Source organism: Dromiciops gliroides, chromosome 2 (genome assembly GCF_019393635.1).
Source record: "Dromiciops gliroides isolate mDroGli1 chromosome 2, mDroGli1.pri, whole genome shotgun sequence".
Classification (NCBI taxonomy): Eukaryota; Metazoa; Chordata; class Mammalia; order Microbiotheria; family Microbiotheriidae; genus Dromiciops; species Dromiciops gliroides.
This window is the reverse complement of record NC_057862.1, coordinates 393,749,870-393,767,861: the sequence shown is the minus strand read 5'-3', so window position 1 is coordinate 393,767,861 and position 17,992 is coordinate 393,749,870. Positions and strand designations below refer to the sequence as shown.

Below are 17,992 nucleotides of genomic sequence, written 5' to 3'. Positions count from 1 at the left end.
TTCTACCTACGTTCCTTTCCCAGAGCCTCCAGGTGGAACTTGTCCAGTGAAGAACAGAACAAGGAATCCTACCTGGGGGCTCCCTGTCCCAGCCTAGGCACATCACCTCAATTGGGAGCTGCTTTCCCTCAATCAGCAGCAGCTGGGATGTTGCTCTAGAATGAAGATCATGTGTGTGTTCCGTGTTCTAGTGTTCCTGTCCCACTGCTGACAGAGATTCAGACCCAGGAGGCAGGGAGTGAGGAACCCAAACACATGCCCACCTCTTCAACACTCGTATTCAGGGATCATTTATTAAGTCCCTATTACATAGCAGGCACTGGGGAAACCCCCAGTAGACTATATGCTCCTTGAGGGCTGGGATTATCATTCATTGTCTTTGTATAAACCCTGGTGCCTTTTGCACATAGTAGGTGACTTAATGAATGCTTGCTGGATTGGATGGGATTCTGACAGCCAAAGCCTGGTGACCAGAGCTAGGAAGAGGCTCCGGCAATGAAACAGTGGCTTCCTGGAAGGCAGGCTACCCATAAATCCCAACCTGGAAACTGGGGCCAGGCCAGGAACACAACTCTGGTCTCTGGCCACCTAACAAGTTTCCGAGCACTGGTATCTGCTGACCGACCATGTCAATTCTCTTTTCTCAGGACCCCAGTCTCTGACATACCTAGTGCCCAAACCTAGAAAAGCCTCCCGAAAGGAGGGGTATTTGAGGAAGAGATCAGATGGGGGAGGGGGAAAGAGGCTGAGAGGGATGATAGGTGTGAGTGGGAAAGGGAGAACGTTAAGAATCTAAGGGTCTCACAGCAAGGGAGTAGCAGAGTCAGGCAAAGAATCCAACCCACAGAGTAAGTTTCAGTGCTTCTGGTCCAGGGCTCCCACTGAGGAGGAACGCAGGTCAACTCCATATTTTGGGAGGCGGCCCCTGGGTCCCCATTGTCCCACTGGGTAACGAGGATGATGAAGTCTTAATGACCTCAGGGAGGTCTGTTAGAGTTCCTCATCGCTCAGAAAGGAGACTCATCAGCCCAGTCTCAGCTCTTATGGGGAAGCCTTCCCAGATGAGTCTAACCCACAGTGCTCCCCAAGCAGCTCAGCTCCCGCTGCATTTAGATTCAGCACCACACAAGTTAGCTCTTGATTGTTTTCAGACCACTTCCCCTTTAAATGCAGACCTCTCTCCAGGGGGCAAGGAGCCAGCTGCTGTGGGGATAGCTGAAGGTAAAGTTCTGATGCCAGGTGATCCTATCCACAGGCCCTACTGCTTCCTAAAGATGATCTGATGGAAACATCAATCCCAGTCTCTGGGCGGGTTCTGTCCTATCCCACACTGACCCAGGAGGAGACCATAGGTTTACAAGGACTGAAGGGGCCACATCGAAGAGGTTCAGATATAGAGTGGCAAGGGCCAAGCGCTCAGATGGCTTCCAGCCAAACCCTTCATTCTGTAGATGACATTCAAGGCCTTGGCTAAAGACACACAGGACTGCAGTGAGGGGCAGAGCTGGCATTCAGAGCCGGCTCCTAGCTCCAGCCTCCTTCTGACTCTCCCGCCGTGCCTAGACCGAGGTTCTAGTTCCATCACTCACTAGACAAGTCACTCCCTCTCTTCCCCGCTCTAGGCCTCAGTTCCCATGAGGCAGCTGGACTACATGGTGTGTAGGGTCCCTTCCAGCTCTATGAAGAGCTCTGCATTCCTCTAGTTCCAGATATCTAATAAGATACTCGGTAAGATCGAAAGATAAATCCTGTGGGGAACAGAGGGTCTGTAGCAGGCTGAGAAAAAAGACAGCAACCAGTAATAGAAGTCACAAGGGCCTTTTATTCATTCCATCACCTGGCTGTGTGGATGGTTTGGGAGCCACAGAAATAGCCCTCAGGGACCAAATGTGCTGTCCAGAGCCAGGCAGGCCCTTCAGAGACACTGCCCCTCTGGTCTGAGGGTCAGGCTTGCACGGCACTTTGTTCATATTATTGAACTTGAGATTTTCAACAAATAATATGTACATCCAGGGGCCCCAGCTGCCTGCTGCCAGGGGCCCCTGGGCAAAAACCAACCCTCCCTCCCACCCCAAATTATAAAAGTGTGTACACCTTCTTAAAATAGAACGGTCATTCTGCTTTGTAGCTTCCCACGAAAACAGATTGAAAATATTGCACTTGTAAATTAAGAAAATAAAGAGGCAAGGATTTCCTATTACAGAACAATGCATCAAGCATTCGGCTACAGTGTTGAAATAAATAAAATCCTGAGGCCAGGGCCCAGGGTGGGGGATGTCAGGGCGCTGAGCACCATGCCCAAGGGATGGCGCCTGACGGCCACAACCTACAGGAGGTCACCTGAGCACCTGCCACCTGGCCCAGGGCAATACCTTCCTCGCCCCTACCTTCTGCTACCCAGTTCTTCCAGGACCTTGATCACTGCGAAGTGACCCAGAAGGTGTGGCAGGCCAGATGCTTGGTGGAGCTCATAAGTTAGAGGTAAGGTTTCTGTACTGGTTGGTCCCCTATCCCCCCAGCTTCACACCTGCCCCTGGCTCCTTGCTGCCTGGACAAGAACCTTTCAGCCTGAACCAAAGCCCTGCCTATGTGCCATGCCCATAGGCCCAGTCCTGGGGCAGGCATCGTCGTACCAGAGAGCGGCACTGGGGGTGAGGGTAGGGTGCCAACACACATGGCACCAGCCCACTGGCTTCTTGAGTCCCCAGGGACTCTTGTAGTGCAGGCCTCAGGCTTCTCATATGCCCATGGGCCAGTCCAACAGAGATATGGCTTCGAGGAGTCACAGACAACAGAGTGGCCCATTCTCTCAGCCATCCTCAGGAGGGTGGGGAGGGAGAGGACAGACCACTTGCTGGGCCGGCTTCATGTAAACATACATGTCTCCCGGCTGCCCGGGGGAAAGGAAAGGGAGCCCCCTACAATGGAGGGCTCAGCTTCTTCTGGTTAATGAGGTCTAGGTAGAGCTCAGAACGCAGGAAGCGAGGATAGGAGTCCTTCTCCATGAGCCCGTAGATACGCTTCTGGGCCAGGTCAAAGCAGCCCTTGGTGACACTCTGCAGGTTGCCCTTGGTGTGTTCCCGGGTATAGGAGTCGAGGTTCACCTGGAAGAAAGGCAGATGCAAGGTCAAGCCCTTGACCTGAAACATGGTTTTGGGCCCCCAGGAGACCAGGCAGGTGACCTGGCTTTCCTCACCACCTTAGCCTTTTCAAAGTGAAGTCTGTACTGATACAACCAGTCACTCATCTCCAACCCCACCCCACCCCCTGACGCCCAAGAGCTACCCCTCTGGCTTTGCTAGCTCTCCCCTTGGTGGAGAACCCCAGTCCCTGTCAAGTCCTTTAGTGTGGCTCCCCAAGGATATCCTCAGTTCATGTCATTGAGCACAAAAGACTAACTGTCTGTCTAGGCTCCTCAATGTAGGAAGGCAATGAAGTCACCTGCACCCCTTCCCTCTTAACCAGTAGGGTGCGAAGAGGGGTATCTTTGAGATGGAACTAACAACTCAAGATGAAACATTACGGGTTCCAAAAGCTACACAACCTGAGGCCGGGGGAGATCACTCCTGTAGGAAGGGTATATCTGGAAGAGTCAATCAACCAGTAGGCATTGATTAAGCACCTACAACATGCCAGACACCGTGTTTGGCGTTCGGGATACAAAGACAGAAACAAAATAGTCCCTTCTTTCAGGGAGCTGACATTCTCCCAGAATGAAGAAGCGGGCCCACTCCTATGTGGCATATCCCACAGGGACAGCATCACCAGGCTACAACCCAATCCTGACTTAATGTCATGAGCTACTACCATACAGTAGGCTGATCACGTTTCCAATCATAACACTACTCTGAGGGCACTACCTTCTCCTGGAATGGTGCTTTGCCTATAGCTGTTTTCACATAACCAGTTAATGACATGGACTAGGGAATACACAGCCATGCAAAAAAGAGTTACCTCTTTACACGCCTGGATGGCAATATATTCTGCAAAGATTTTCTTTGCCTTGGATGCCATCTTGGATTGGGATTTGACTTTCTTGAAGTCCTCACATGCCAGCCAAAATTCCAGGTTCTCTTCACTGAACTCTGTTCGGAGGAAGGCACGAAACACTGCTAGTCCATCTGCCGAAAGACAAAGAGCCCGGGTTACATTGGGAAGAGACTGCCCAGTATCATATGAGATCCCTCCCAGCCCCAACATAGGCTCCATCAGGCTCCCAGAAAGAGGAAGACAGAACATATTCCAAACACCTCCTAGGATTCCCCACTGGGCCTGGCCCAGAAAGCCAAGGAATATGTTGGTATATTAGAGGGCTCACAGGGCAGGGAGCTAGGACACCTCTGTTAATTTAGTTGGTCTCTGCTACCAAGTCCTTGCATGACCATGGGCAAGTTAATTCACCATACTGAACCTCAGTTTTCCATCCATTAAATGAGATAGTTGGATGAGATGACCTTTAAGGGTCCTTTTCCATTTCTTTAAAAATGAGCCATGACAGACTCAATTCAATCCAAGAAACATTTATTAAATCTGTTAAGCCTACTATACAAGGCACTGTTCCAAATATTGGGTATGCAAAGACAAAAACAGTTCCTGTCCTCAAAGCTGCCCTATCTCTTATCTGGTTGTGGGAGGGATCCATTCTGGCCTAATGCCAGGCTGATGTGAGTACAAAGGTACAGCTAAAAAAGATTCCTTCACCCCCCACCCCCACCCCTTCTCTTGGGACACCCCCCCACTCTCAGTCAGGACTTTAGAGAAACCTGTAAATCCCAGTCCCATCAGAGGCTCAGACTTTTGAAACAGTGACTCCCTGAGAGGGTGTGTTGGGAGAAGGGGGGGTTGACATCCATCACGGACATTCCATGTAGGCTGTTTCTGTGCTTCCTCCTGGTGCCTGAGGAAGGACTTGGGACCCTTCGGAGAATGAGGATAAGGACTGGACAGTGACTAGGGGTTATGGGGTAACCCTTCCATATGTTTTCATGTGATACCTAGCTTCTACTCTGAGAGGAAAACAAGCCTGGGCCTGCGCAGAAAACAGAATCCTTCCCTTATGAACACTCTAATTTTTAATTTTTTAAAAAAATTTTGTGGGGCAATGAGGGTTAAGTGACTTGCCCAGGGTCACACAGCTAGTAAGTGTCAAGTATCTGAGGCTGGATTTGAACTCAGGTCCTCCTGAATCCAAGGCCAGTGCTTTATCCACTGCGCCACCTAGCTGCCCCCCCCCCCTTATGAACTCTAAACTGAAGGGAAGAAAAGGCACACAAGCCCCCAGGCTGAAGACAGGAAAGGAGGTAGGAGAGGGGGTGCAGGAGCAGGGGAAAAGGGAAGGGGATCTGACAATACACACACTTACATTTGTGCAACAGCAGTTTCTCCAGAGACTCTCCCCACTTGAGTGCCTCCTCAGAGGTGGGCCTGCCAACAAACAGGAGAGAGAGGATGTGAACTCAGCCGGCGCAGCCAAGGCTAGTGCTGCCTAACTCGCTAATAAGCAGCAGCAGCTGCGCCCGTCCAGGAATACAAGGTGATGGGAGCAGTGCTCTCCTGCCATGGGGCTGGCTCTCAGAGCAGGGCCTTTTCAGTAGATGGTAGAAATTAACCAGCAGTCTTCTGATACCCCCCCCCCACTATAGGGTGAGGGAGTGACAGGAAAATAAAAGATCCCAGATCCCTGAACTCTGGAGGGGGAAGCTGACCACAGCTGGCAAAGGTTCTTTTCTCCAGTCTTCATTCCCACTACTTCAAGAGAGGTTCTGAACCTTGCCGGGGTGTGTGTGGGGTGGGGGGTGGCAAGGATCTTTCCAAAGGAGCCTAGGTCTAGTTTAATATTAAGGGTCCTGAGGCAGGAACCGTGGGGGTGGAAGCAGAAGAGCATCTGATCAGGGTCCAGGGAAGGACTCACTTCAGGGATTTCATCCCTTTGTCTGCCTTGCCAGCCACATTGCCCCCAGGAGAGTCATTTCTTCTCCGGAAAATCCCCAGTCTGTTCTTCATATCTTTGGCCCTGAGAAAGAAGAGAGAGAGAAATCTTTAGCCTCAGGAAAGCAGCCGAAACAAGCAGCTACAGGCTGTGGCAAGGGCCAGGGCCTGTCATCCAAAAAGTTCTTGGTGCCTGATGCGGGGCTTCAGTCACACATACTCTTTCATCGTGTGTCTGCGTTGCAGGTTCCCATTCCGCGTCCGGTACATGCTCAGGAGCATCTCTGAGTGGAATTCAAGAGGCCCTGGCTTAGACAGATCTCGGAAAAAGGGCATGGCCCTGGAATCAAGTTGGGCCAATCTGGATGGACACTTCTGGTGGACAAGAAGCACACCACCCACCCAAGACTCCTTCCACAAGCCTTGCCCCCAGGCCTGGACAAGCAACGACTGCCCTCCACAGAAAACAGCCCAGGCAAGCAGGCAAGAACCAGCCTGGGCCAGTGTCCACTCAGAGCAGCAGGAATTCAATGTCTGGGCTGTGAGCAAAGGCTGAAGCTGGTATTCAGACAGGAGGAGTCAGGAAGTAGGAGGGGCTGGGAAAGCAAATGAACAGAAAAAAAAAATACAAGCCAAGCCTAACAGCTAGTGAAAGAGGCATGTGTCTGCAACGGGGCTGGCCAGCTCCCACTAAGGCCCGGCCCCCACACTCCAACCCCTCCATGGGGCTGAGGCAGGAAGCTGCTCTGAGCTATTTGTGACCAGGCCTCCTCAGTTACCATGACAGCGAGGGAAGGGAGAAAGAAAATAAGTCAGCAAATACCAGGGATGGGCATCAACACGTCCTGCCAGGATGGCAGTAATGGTTATTTTTAGAACAGGCTCATTTTTAGCACTTTCCCCCCAGAATGTCATTGGAAAAGTGGACGGCAAATTTCAAGATGGGGCACCCTTCAGGGGGGGAAACAGCATAAAATAGCTGGCAGGGAAGGGGTTAAACAGCCCATACTCATTACTGCTACCTATCCCAACCCTTACTCTCTCCCCAAGTCTTGGCACTCGGGATTAGGGATCTGGCCAAACTTGGGCAGTGCCAAGAGATGGGTGCTAGATATAGGCATCTGTCTGACAACTCTGGTCCCTCTGGGCTCTGGTTTCAATCAGCAGCACTGGAAGAATTCCAGGATCTAACCATGCCCATGCACAAAGGTACAAAATTAACAAACAAGGCAACCAAGCATTGTTGGCTCAAAGCAGAAGACTAGACTTTCGGCACTGCCAGAGGCTCAGCCCAGCTGTCTTGGCCCCCAGAAGCAGGCTTTCTAAGGGGCTGGGCACTTACAGCCCAGCCCGAGCAGTGCCAGCCCAATGAAATAACATAGGGTAGAAAAGCTCTAATCAAAACACAGAAAACAATCATTAGGACAGGGAGTGGGCCAGTGGCTTGGGAAGAGGAGTGAGCATCTCTGCTGTTTACCTTCAGACACTTGGCTCCCAGGGGAGAGAAGAGGTGGGGTAAGAATTCAGGTCTGGAGATTCTAGAAAGCCCCAACTAACCAGTTTGCTTCATTAATCCTACGTCCTCAATCAAGGGCTTTATGTCCATAAGGATAAAATATTACAAGGTTACAGTAAGTCACCTAATCCAACCCCCACATTTTTCAGATAGGAAAACAGAGCCCCCCCAAAATGGGGAAACTGATCTCCCTAAAATCACACAACTCTCCCAACTGGTATTTTTTCCACCACGTCTTATGACATATAAATATACCTAGGAACAACAGATGATCCCCCCAAACTCCTGTTGGTTATGAACCCAAATCTGCTCCTCTGGACAAATATGGACCGCTGCTCTTCTCCTGTGCCCAGATCAGCTTCGGGTGGAAAGAAGAAGGGAAGTGATAGCCATATTTGTTATGAGGGTTTTGCTTTTGTTTGTTTTTTCCAGGAGGTTGGGGAGATTAGAGCAGGGTGAGAAATAAATGGCTAATTAAAAAAAATTAAATTGAAAAAAAAGGAATCACTAAACAGGTTCCCCCCATTTCTATCCTGAAGCATGTCCTCTACTTCCCTTTGCTTCCTCAGGGCTACTGTCCTAGACTTATGCTCATCCTGAAGCCAAGAAAAAGAGAAGGAATGGACTTGCAATGATTCGTTCTCTGGAGGACCAGACCCTGGATAATTAAGCTGATTTTATTGTTGTGGGCATGTCACCAAGTGCTTACAGAGAGAAGTCTGGATACCCTGCTGACCCTCTCCTAGGACAAGAAGTGTGCCGGCAGCCCTGAGGTGCTAGCATGAAAGCACGGATTACTGTCCCCTTGTGTCCCAGGCCAGTGAGGACTCCTCTGGTATGTGACAGGTGACACTCCTTTTCCTATTCTCTTCACCCCCAACAAGAGTAGAGCTGGATGTCCTTTTTGGTCCAGAGTGGCAACGTGGCCAACAATGTCTGAGGTGCTCTGGACTGCTGAGAGAGGGGCAGGGTGAAAGACAGGCCTTATAAGATCTGAGAAGGGACCTTGAGAAGCCATCTAATGCAATCGTTCATTTCACAGATGGGGAAACCGAAAACCAAAAGGGTTAAGCCTGCGGTGCTGAAGGTCACAAATGGAAGTCAAGAGAAAGACAGCTGCTCATGGAGCCCCAGGGGAGACCACTGTTTTATGCCCTCTCCATTCCAAGACCCCTCCCCCGCCTCTGGTCCACTGTTTTCACTTCCACAGGCCCCTTTTCCTCCTTCCTTAGATTTCTTGTGCTGTCCTGGTAAGTGAAAGTGTTAGGACCCCTGTGGGGAGGTCTAGAGCAAGACCAGTGAGACTGTAGGAGTCTCCACGAGGCTTCTGTTTCCAAGTCTTCCATTAAGCTGCCCAATAAAATCACTTTCTCTTCTTGGGTCTCTCCTTCCAGAGTTCTCTCTGGGAACTCTCTACCTCTAAGGGCAAAGGATTAATGGGGCAAAGGGCTTTGAATTCCCAGGTGAGGTGGAGAGTGGAGAAGTTATTCCTTAATGTAAACATGACATTAAGGATAAATAATCTTCCTGACCCACAGAGCATTCGATGTCTATTCCCCATTGGCCTGCTCCCACAGAAACCCCTTCCTGCCTCCCATACGTCAACTTCTTTTTGAGTTTACAAGCATTCAGTATTTTTCTGCAGCTCCAGAGCTGAGCCTAGAACCACAAAGGCATGCGAATATGGGGGAATACTGTACCCCCAGAGTGCGTCCAAGCCTATTTATTTGCTGAGTTGCCTCTGTAGCCAACCACAACTACCTCACTGCCTTCTCTCCAAGCAGACATCTGGCCTAAGGAATGTCAAAATCCTCCTCCCCTAATCCCCCCCCCAACCAAATGCAGTCTTAGGAAACTATACGTCCCTTTCCCCTACTAGACTCCCCACTTTCCTGAAACTAGTTAAAATCTCCTCTTCTCTCTCTTTTTTTTTTTTTGGCCTGAGACACTAGACTTACACAATTGTTTTTCTTTTATCTTTTAGTTTAATTTTTTAAAAATATATACATATATATTATTTACATCATCTTCATTTCCAAATATATCCTTCCCCAAAGTATAATCCCTTGTATAACAAAATCATGAAAAACAAAAAGAAGTTGTTTAGCAAAACTAACCAGCAAATAAACCAAGCCTGACAGTATATCAATACTGTATATCCATACCAGAGTCCCCCATCTCTGCAAAAAACAAAGGGAGGTCCTTTTGCAGTTGTTTTTTTCCAAGAAAAGGGGCAGGGGTGGGAGGGGGAAGGGTAGAGTCGGGGGAGAGAAGAGAAATCTAGTCCACTAGCTCGGTTTGTAAATAGTTAGAAACAAAAAGTTTAGGTTGTATGCGGGGGTTTTTCCTGGAAAATCCAAATCGTTCCAGGCTGTCCACAGTGGGAGAGCTTCCCCAATCTGTGACAAAACTGGGGAGGAAGGGAGGAGGAGGACCAGGAGAGAACAGGAAGGGACTGGAGAACAGGGGCATCTTCTAGCAGTAAATTCAGGAAGAGAGTGTTTTGCCCAAATCAAGGTTCCAATAAAGGCTTCCAGGTTATAGGCAACCTTAGGGGAAGAGGGAAAAGAAACAGAAATCCTCTATGCAGGGCACCCTTTAGGAAAACCACGCCAAACCCCGGCTCCTACCTCTCTTGTCCCTACCCCTCACACATCTGGCTTAGTTCAGAGCTGTAAAATCACAAATCAGGGTCCTACCTTTCCAGGTACTTTTCAGAAAAGTCAACCATAGTGTGGTACATTGGGGAGAAAGCGGTCAGTTGAAAGCAGTGGGCCAGGCGCTGTGCTGGAGGCAATAGGCTTCCCAAGCACAATAAATAGTCCAAGGAGGCTGCCGGCAACCAAGCCCCTGCAGTCAGCCAATGGGAGGGCGCTTAGTCCCAAGGCTCCACAAGGCGAGGCCCGGGAAGGTCTCCTGCTAACCGCCTTCGAGGCAGGGACATTAAGACAGAGGGATTCTACTTCTCCCACACGCAGACTCCAGGGTCATCCAGCACCCTAGACTTTAGTCTGGTTTTTCTATAATCTAATCTCAAAGAGTATGTTAGGGGAGCAGGGAGGAAAGAATCTGATAAAGGTATCCTCAGCACCAGGAACTTCCAGCATGTTTTTGGAAAATATTATGACTGCAATGGTCCCATTAATTAACAGCTACATTAACAATCCAATATGGGGGAGAGGGGGAACAGAATTGGAAGGGGGCGGGGGAGAAGGGGAGGTAAGGCACTTAAAAGGATAACCAAGATGGGCCTTTGGTCTCACAGCTCCACCTGCTGGCAGTATTTAGGATATTATAACTGATTTTTTTTTTTTTTCCCAGTAATTCCTAGTTAGCACAAAACTCTGGTGGGTCATAGATCTAAGGTGGGAAAGATCCTTAGAGAGAATCTTTCCCAATCCTCTCATTTTTTAATTATAAAGGTATTTTATTATTTTCCAGTTACATGTAGAGATCGTTTTCAACATCTGTTTTTATAAGATTTCTAGTTTCAAATTTTTCTCCCTCGCCCCTCCCCAAGACAGCAAGTAATCTGATATAGGTTATATATGTACAATCACATTAAACATATTTCTGTATTAGTCATATTATAAGAGAAGAATCAGAGCAAAAAGGAAAAACCTCAAAAAAGAAAAACAGCACCACAAACAAGAGAAATAGTATGGTTCAATCTGCATTCATATTCCATAGTTCTTTTTTTCTGGATTTGGAGAGCTTTTCCCATCATGAGTCCTTTGGAACTATCTTGGACCACTGTATTGCTAAGAAGAATTAAGTCCATCACAGTTGATTAACACATAATGTTGATGATACTGTGTACAATGTTCTCATGTTTCTGCTCAGCTCACTCATCATCAGCTCACGCAAGTCCTTCCAGGTTTCTCTGAAATCGACCTGCTCATCATTTCTTACAGCACAATAGCATTCCATTACATTCATATACCACAACTTGTCCAGCCATTCCCCAATGGATGGGAAGCCGCTCCATTTCCAATTCCTTGCCACCACAACCAAAGCAGCTATAAATATTTTTGTACATGTGGGTCCTTTTCCCCTTTCTATGATCTCTTTGGGAAAAAGACCCAGTAGTGGTATTGCTGAGTCAAAGGGTATGCACAGCTTCATAGTCCTTTGGGCATAGTTCCAAACTGCTCTCCAGAATGCCAACCCCCTCATTTTACAGATGAGGAAACTGGGCCATACAAAGCGAATTGCCTGAGTTCATACAAAGCGGAGTGGCCAGGGTTCAAACGCATCCTGACTCCCAGTTCATAACTCCCCACTGCACAACACTGCCTCTCAGCATAAGATTCAGAGCTAGGCACCACCCTAGGAACCATCCCTGTCAACCCTTTCACTTTACATGTGTCAAAACTGAAAACCAGCTACGTTAAGTGATTTGCCTAAGACCAGGTAAGTAAAAAGAAAACTGTCTATAATCAGGGCCTCTTCTCCTCCTTCCACTGAACCTGCCCCCTCCAAAGTTACCAATGATCTCTTGTCAAATCTAATGGCCACTTCTCGGTCCTTATCCTTCTTGACCTCTCTTCAGCTTCTGATGCTATCAGGCTCTCTCTTCTCCCAGCACTCTCTCCTCTCTAGGATTTCATGACCCTACTTTCTCCTGATTCTCCTATCTGTTTGCACACTCCTTTTCAGTCTCCGCTGGATTTTCATCTGAGTAATGCCCACTAATAACCAGGGGTCCCATGGCTCTGTCTTTGACCCTCTTCTCTCTATATACAGTCTCAGTCAGTGATCTCATCAGCTCACAGGGTTTCAAAGATCACTCTATGCAGATGATTTTCAGATCTATTTGTCCAGTCCTAATCTCACTCCTAAATCCACTCTCACATCAACAACTACCTAATGGACATATTGAACTGAATGTCTTATAGACATCTCAAACTCAACACATTCAAAACAAAACTCATTACCTTTCCCCCAAACCCTCCCCTCTTCCAAACTTCCTCATTACATCAAGGTCACCGTCATCTTGCCAGTTGCCCAGGCTAGCAACCTCAACAATAGCCCCAACTCCTCACTTGGGCTAAGCCCACATATCCAATCTGTCACCAAGTATTGTCACTTCTATCTTCAAACATCTCTTACACGCACATGCTGCCTTCCTTACTCGCACAGCTGACACCCAGATGCAGGCCCTCACTGCTTCACAACTGGACTCTTGGCCTGCCACTGATCTCCCTGCCACAAGTCTCCCCACTCCTGTCTATCCTCTGCTCAGCTTCCAAAATGACCCTCCTAAAGATCCACGCCCCCCCCCCTCCCCATGAACACACTCAATAAACTTCAGTGGCTCCAGGATCAAATACAAACTCTTCTGTTCAGCCGTTGAAGTCCTTCCTAACAGGATCCCAGCCTGCCTTCCCAGCCTTCTTACGCTTTTGTCCCCTCCATGTATGATTAGTCCAGCAATGCTGGCTTTCTTGTTCCTCAAACAGGACCAGCCACCTCTTTACTCCAGGCCTTTTCATTGGCTACTGCAGAAGTCTGTAATGTTCTACCAGAGGGTTGCTAGAATCAACCAGAACTAGTTCCAGACAGCCAACAGTTAATTTTCAGTGTGAGCATTTATGCCTTGGAAATTGGCAAATAACACAAATTTGGGCTTGATATACTGTTTTATTAATTGACTTGGGAAAAACGATGGAGAAAATGTTAATCACGCAGATTAAACTTAAAAGTGCACCCTGCTTTTCAGATAGCCAGTTGTTAAGTGTGTACCAACATAGCTCTGCTCTCTCTACCTCCACCTCCTGGCTGTTCTGGTTTCCATCAAATCCCAGATGTTGCAAGAAGCCTTTCTGAATCTTTCGTCCTCCCCCCTTGCCATCCTCTGCCCGCTAGTGCTTTCTCTCTGAGATTTATATTAGGTTATATTGAATTAATGTATATATCATATTTAATATATGTACAGAGTTGTATATACCTAGTGGTTGCATGCTGTCTCCTCAGTACAATATGAGCTCCTTGAGGGAAGGGACAGTCTTTTTTTCCTTTCTTTGTATCTCCAGCAATTAGCATAATGCCTGGCATAGAGTACCTAAGCAATGCTTGTTGATGATGAAGTAGCTGAGTCAGAATTTGAACCTATGCTTTTCTACAACCTCCCAGTACAAAGATCACCCTGCTCTACCTCACTGCTGCTGCTGCTGCTGCTGCTCTGGCTAGAAGGGCTCATTTGTATCAAGGACCACTGACGGACGTGATGGAGATAAGAGTGGGCTTGCTCCCGTTTGATGGTTGGGAATAGGGCCAACATTACCCAGGGGCTAAGCATGAAGGACCTGAAGAACACCAGAAGGGCCCCCTTGCCCCAAAACCCCTAATAGAATCAGTAGAGTCCCATCACCTCCTCTGAGAAAACTGAGGTTATCTGACAAAAATTCTGTCAACTTCTCTCCATTTTCCTACCAATCCTCTCTCTTCCTCCTATCTTGTCTCATTCGAAGGGAAGATCCTTCATCCTCATCTCTCTATCTGTCTTCCAAGTGACCAAGCTCCACCAATTATCCCTTCCCTTCCATAAATCTCTCTAGGGGGGCCATGCCCCTAAGTCCCCCAAACTGGCCAGGTCACTTCTAGCCCCGGGTACCTTCCCTTCACCTGCCAGGCCCTCCAGCACTCTCCCTCTTCTTTTTACTCCTAAATTACAAAACTAGACGTCTACACCACTTAACAAACCTGTAACATTAAGCATGGTACTAGACAATACATGGAGATAGGGAGAGAAAACAAAAGCAAAGGGACTCTGCCCTCCACAAAACTTAACATTCTACTGAAGGAAACAACATTTACAGAGATAAGTCAGCAAAAAAAAATAATGAAGAGAAGAGAACTACTAACAATGAGGGGTATGAGGAAACATTTTCCATAGGAAATGGCTCGAAAGCTAAGCCTTGGAGTTTGTAATTCTTAAAGATGTTTGATTTATTCCCTTTTATTTGTATCATTTTAACTTTCCGGTAACTCCTCCTTCCATTTTCTCCCTCCAACAGTAATAATCCTGTCCTGTAGCAAATAAATACACCTGAGGAAAGCAAATCAATACAGTGGCTATGTGTGGACAGGCGTGCTTGTATGTCTACTGTAGACATCTACCATATAATCCAACACCTCTCTCTATGGAGAGGGGGAGTCATAAAGCTAAGAATGTAAGAAGCAGAAGTGAGGAGGGAGTATATTCCAGATACTGAGGGACAGCCTGTGGGAAGCATGGAGCCAGGAAACAGCATGTAGTTTGGCTGGGATAGAGACTAAGATAAAATAAATTTGGAAGAGAAGGCTCAAGCTAGAATGCCGATGGCTTTAAATGTGAAACTAAGCAGTATTTTGTTTTGAAAGGAATGGGGATCCACCAAAGCTTTTTGAGCAGAAAAATGACAGTCAAACCTGTGTCTAAGAAAATCCTTTTGTCAGCAATGGGGAGAATGAATCAGAAAGGAGAGATTAGAAGCAAGAGACGATTAGGAGCACAATGGAAGACAAGAGAGGTGAATGGGACTGAGCCAGGATAATGGCCAAGTGAATGAAGAGAAGCGGGTCAATGAGAAAGGTGTTATAAGGGCAGAATCGCTAAGACATGGAAATGGATCGGATGTGAAGGGGTTCAGGAGAGAGAAGAGTCAGGGATGACTTTAAAGTTGCAAGCCTAGGTGACTTAACTCTCCATCGCATACTCTGATCCAGTGAGCCTGGCTTCCTGGCTGTTCCACAAACATGATACTTTCTCTCAGTTCTGGGCATTTTCCTCCATGCCTAGAACACACTCCCTCCATTCCAAGGACTGACCTCCCTAGCTTCCTTTAAGTTCCATCTAAAACCCCATCTTCTACAGAAAGCCTTCCCCAAGCCCTCTTAATTCCAGTGCTTTCCCTCTGTTCATTTCCTATTTATCCTGTAGGTAGTTTACTTCATAGATATTTGTTTGCATGTTGTCTTTCCTATTAGATTGTAAGCTCCTCGGGGGCAAGATCTATGTTTTGCTTCTTTTTTTGCCCAGCACTTAGCACAGTGCCTGGCACACAGTAGATGTTTAATAAATGTTTACTGATTGATTGCCTACAGGAAGATGGTGGTACCCTTCCTCAATAGAAATAAGAAAATCCTGGAGGAAGGATCGATTTAGGGGGGAAAACAGTGAATTTCATTTTGGATACATTGAGTTTGAGAGTTGATGGGAATATCCCAGTGAGGGTGAGCAGCAGACAGCTGGTGATGTACTACTCGAATAAATAATAACTAAAACTGACGTCTGGTGCTTTAAAAGGTTCAGTGCCCTTTGTGTGCATTATCTCATTTGAGCCTTACAATAACCCAGTGAGGTAAATACCACAGGCATCATTATCCTCATTTTACAGATGAGGAAGCTGAGGCTGAGAAAGGTCAGGTGACTGAGGGGCTCACAAAGGGTGAAAGTCAGAGGCAGGATTTGAACCCAGGTCTTCCTAACTCCCAGTCTAACATTCTATGTACTGCATGCATCATGCTGCCTCCCAAGAAGAGAGACTGGAGCCAGACGGTCTTCCACATAGAGATGCTGGGAACAGATGAGCTCAGCGAGAGGGAAAGAGGGCCTAGGACAGAGACCTGGGCAACACTCATACTTGGGGTAGGCAGGAGATCCATAGGATTCAGCAGAGTAAAAAGGAAACTTGTTACAAGTGGGGAAAACAAGTCAGAGGACGGGAGTTCAAACAATGTCTCTCTTTAGTTGCATGACCCTGGGTCAGTCGCTTAATCTCTGTCTCCATTTCTTCACCTACAAAAGGGAGATACCAGCACCTACCTGCCAGAGCTGTAGTAAGGATAAAGCAAGAGAACATTTGTAAAGCGAGGTGCAAACCTTAAAGTGCTATGTCAAGGCTGGCTATAATGATTATTATGTGTGTCCCTGGGCAAGTCACTTACCCCCTCTATAAGTCTGCTTGTTATGTATAAAATAGGGGTTCTGGACTAGCTGGCCTCTGAAATTCCTTCTGGCTCCTAATCGATCATCCTGTAAGGAGTGGTCAGTCAGGTGGGATGGACATGTCACAAGAGCCAGGGAAGGAGAGACAGGATGTAGAGAGCACTCTTAATAGATCAGTGGGATCAGAAGCCAGATCCAAAGGCTTTAGGAATGAGTGGCGTGTGAAGAAGCAGAAGCCAAGAGTGTACACAACTTTTTCCTAAACATCTGGCTATGAAAGGCAAGGACAAAGAATAGATTCGGAAGGAAAGAAGGAAACAAGCATTTATTCAGCTTAACCTACTATGCGCCAGGCACTGTTCTGGCAGGTAGATATTATTATTATCTCCATTTTACAGGTGAGGAAACAGAGCCCGAGTAAGCTGGTATAGACGAGAAGACTGTCGGCCAGTAACAGGGCTTCCTTGGCATCCACTCACTTCTCAAACCTTTGGCAAAATGGCTTCCATCCCCTTATCTCTACTTAAGTACCTCTTTCTAAAGTCACACTTGACCTTATCATCACATGAAATGACCTTTTTTCTGTCCTCATACTCCTTGGCCTGCCTCTCTGTGTTACAGGACATGGTGAACTACCTTGTCTCTTTTCTTGGCTCCTACGACAGTCATTCTTTACGACTCGCCTCTTATTCTGTGAGTACTTCTTCTCTGTCTCATTTGTTGGCTCCTTGTACTCCTCCCACCTCTTTGATGTGTATGTTACATCACTGGCCCTCTTCTCTCTGTCGACTCTGGCCCCTTTCCTTCAATCATCATTTTTCTAGTCAATCATTTGAAACCTAGTAGCAGAGTGAAAGTAGAGGCTGCAAAATCAGAAAGCCTGACCTAGGAAAGGAGTAAGGGCAGCAAAGTGAGGGAGACTACAGAAGAGGTCCCTGGAACAGTTATTGGAGATGATGACTAGACATGCCTGAAGTTTCTGAAGAGGCCAAATAAAAGACTGCTTTCTATGTATAGGGAGCTAGGCCTGGTTACCTTTGTCCTAAAGATTCTGTGATAACTATGAGGTGTTCCTCGCAGAACAACTGTTCAAGTATAACTCCTGAGACTCTATCCCTGGCAGAATTACATGTCCTGTGCTTCACAGCCAAGGAACTGGTGGTTCTGAATCAGTCTACTGGCCAAGTCTCTGGTCTGAAGTCTGAAAAAGTCATCTTATTTGACATGTCATTTCCCCTTTCCTGAGATCAGATGGTCCTCTAAACCAACAATTAGATAAACACATTTATATATTTTATGCCTATTATTTGTGTTGTTCTATGTATTTATGTATGATGGTGTCCGCCTCCAGAAAAAGAACTGATATAGTCTAATGCAGACCAGCATACTATTTTTTTACTCTTTTTCTTTCTCTCTTCTTTCTTTCTTTTCACATCTTCTTGCACAAAATGACTAATATGGAAATGTTAAATATGATTGCATACATATAATTGCTTACTTTCTCAAGGAGGGGGGAGGAAGAGAGAGGGAGGGAAGGAATTTGGAACTCAAAACTTTTTAAAAATGAATATTGGGAGCAGCTAGATGGCACAGTGGATAAAGCACTGGCCTTGGAT

The 17,992-nt window shown here is 47.2% G+C and overlaps 1 protein-coding gene across 9 annotated transcripts in view; it reads right to left on the bottom strand.

Moving 5' to 3' along the window:
* Positions 1 to 1,802: 1,802 nt before the first annotated feature.
* RGS3 (regulator of G protein signaling 3) overlaps positions 1,803 to 17,992 on the bottom strand; it is a 218,093-nt gene continuing 201,903 nt past the window's right edge. For 7 of the 9 annotated variants that reach the window (XM_043981823.1, XM_043981824.1, XM_043981830.1 and 4 more), the window contains 4 exons: positions 5,912 to 6,013; positions 5,363 to 5,424; positions 3,955 to 4,121; positions 1,803 to 3,104 (listed from right to left, as the gene is read on the bottom strand). In XM_043981823.1, coding sequence (XP_043837758.1) covers positions 2,919 to 3,104; positions 3,955 to 4,121; positions 5,363 to 5,424; positions 5,912 to 6,013 — 517 coding nt within the window. In that variant the 3' untranslated portion in view covers positions 1,803 to 2,918. Of the gene's footprint in view, positions 3,105 to 3,954; positions 4,122 to 5,362; positions 5,425 to 5,911; positions 6,014 to 6,148; positions 6,497 to 10,143; positions 10,268 to 17,992 lie in introns of those variants that run through there. The other 2 variants (XM_043981833.1, XM_043981832.1) reach the window with 2 other exon arrangements.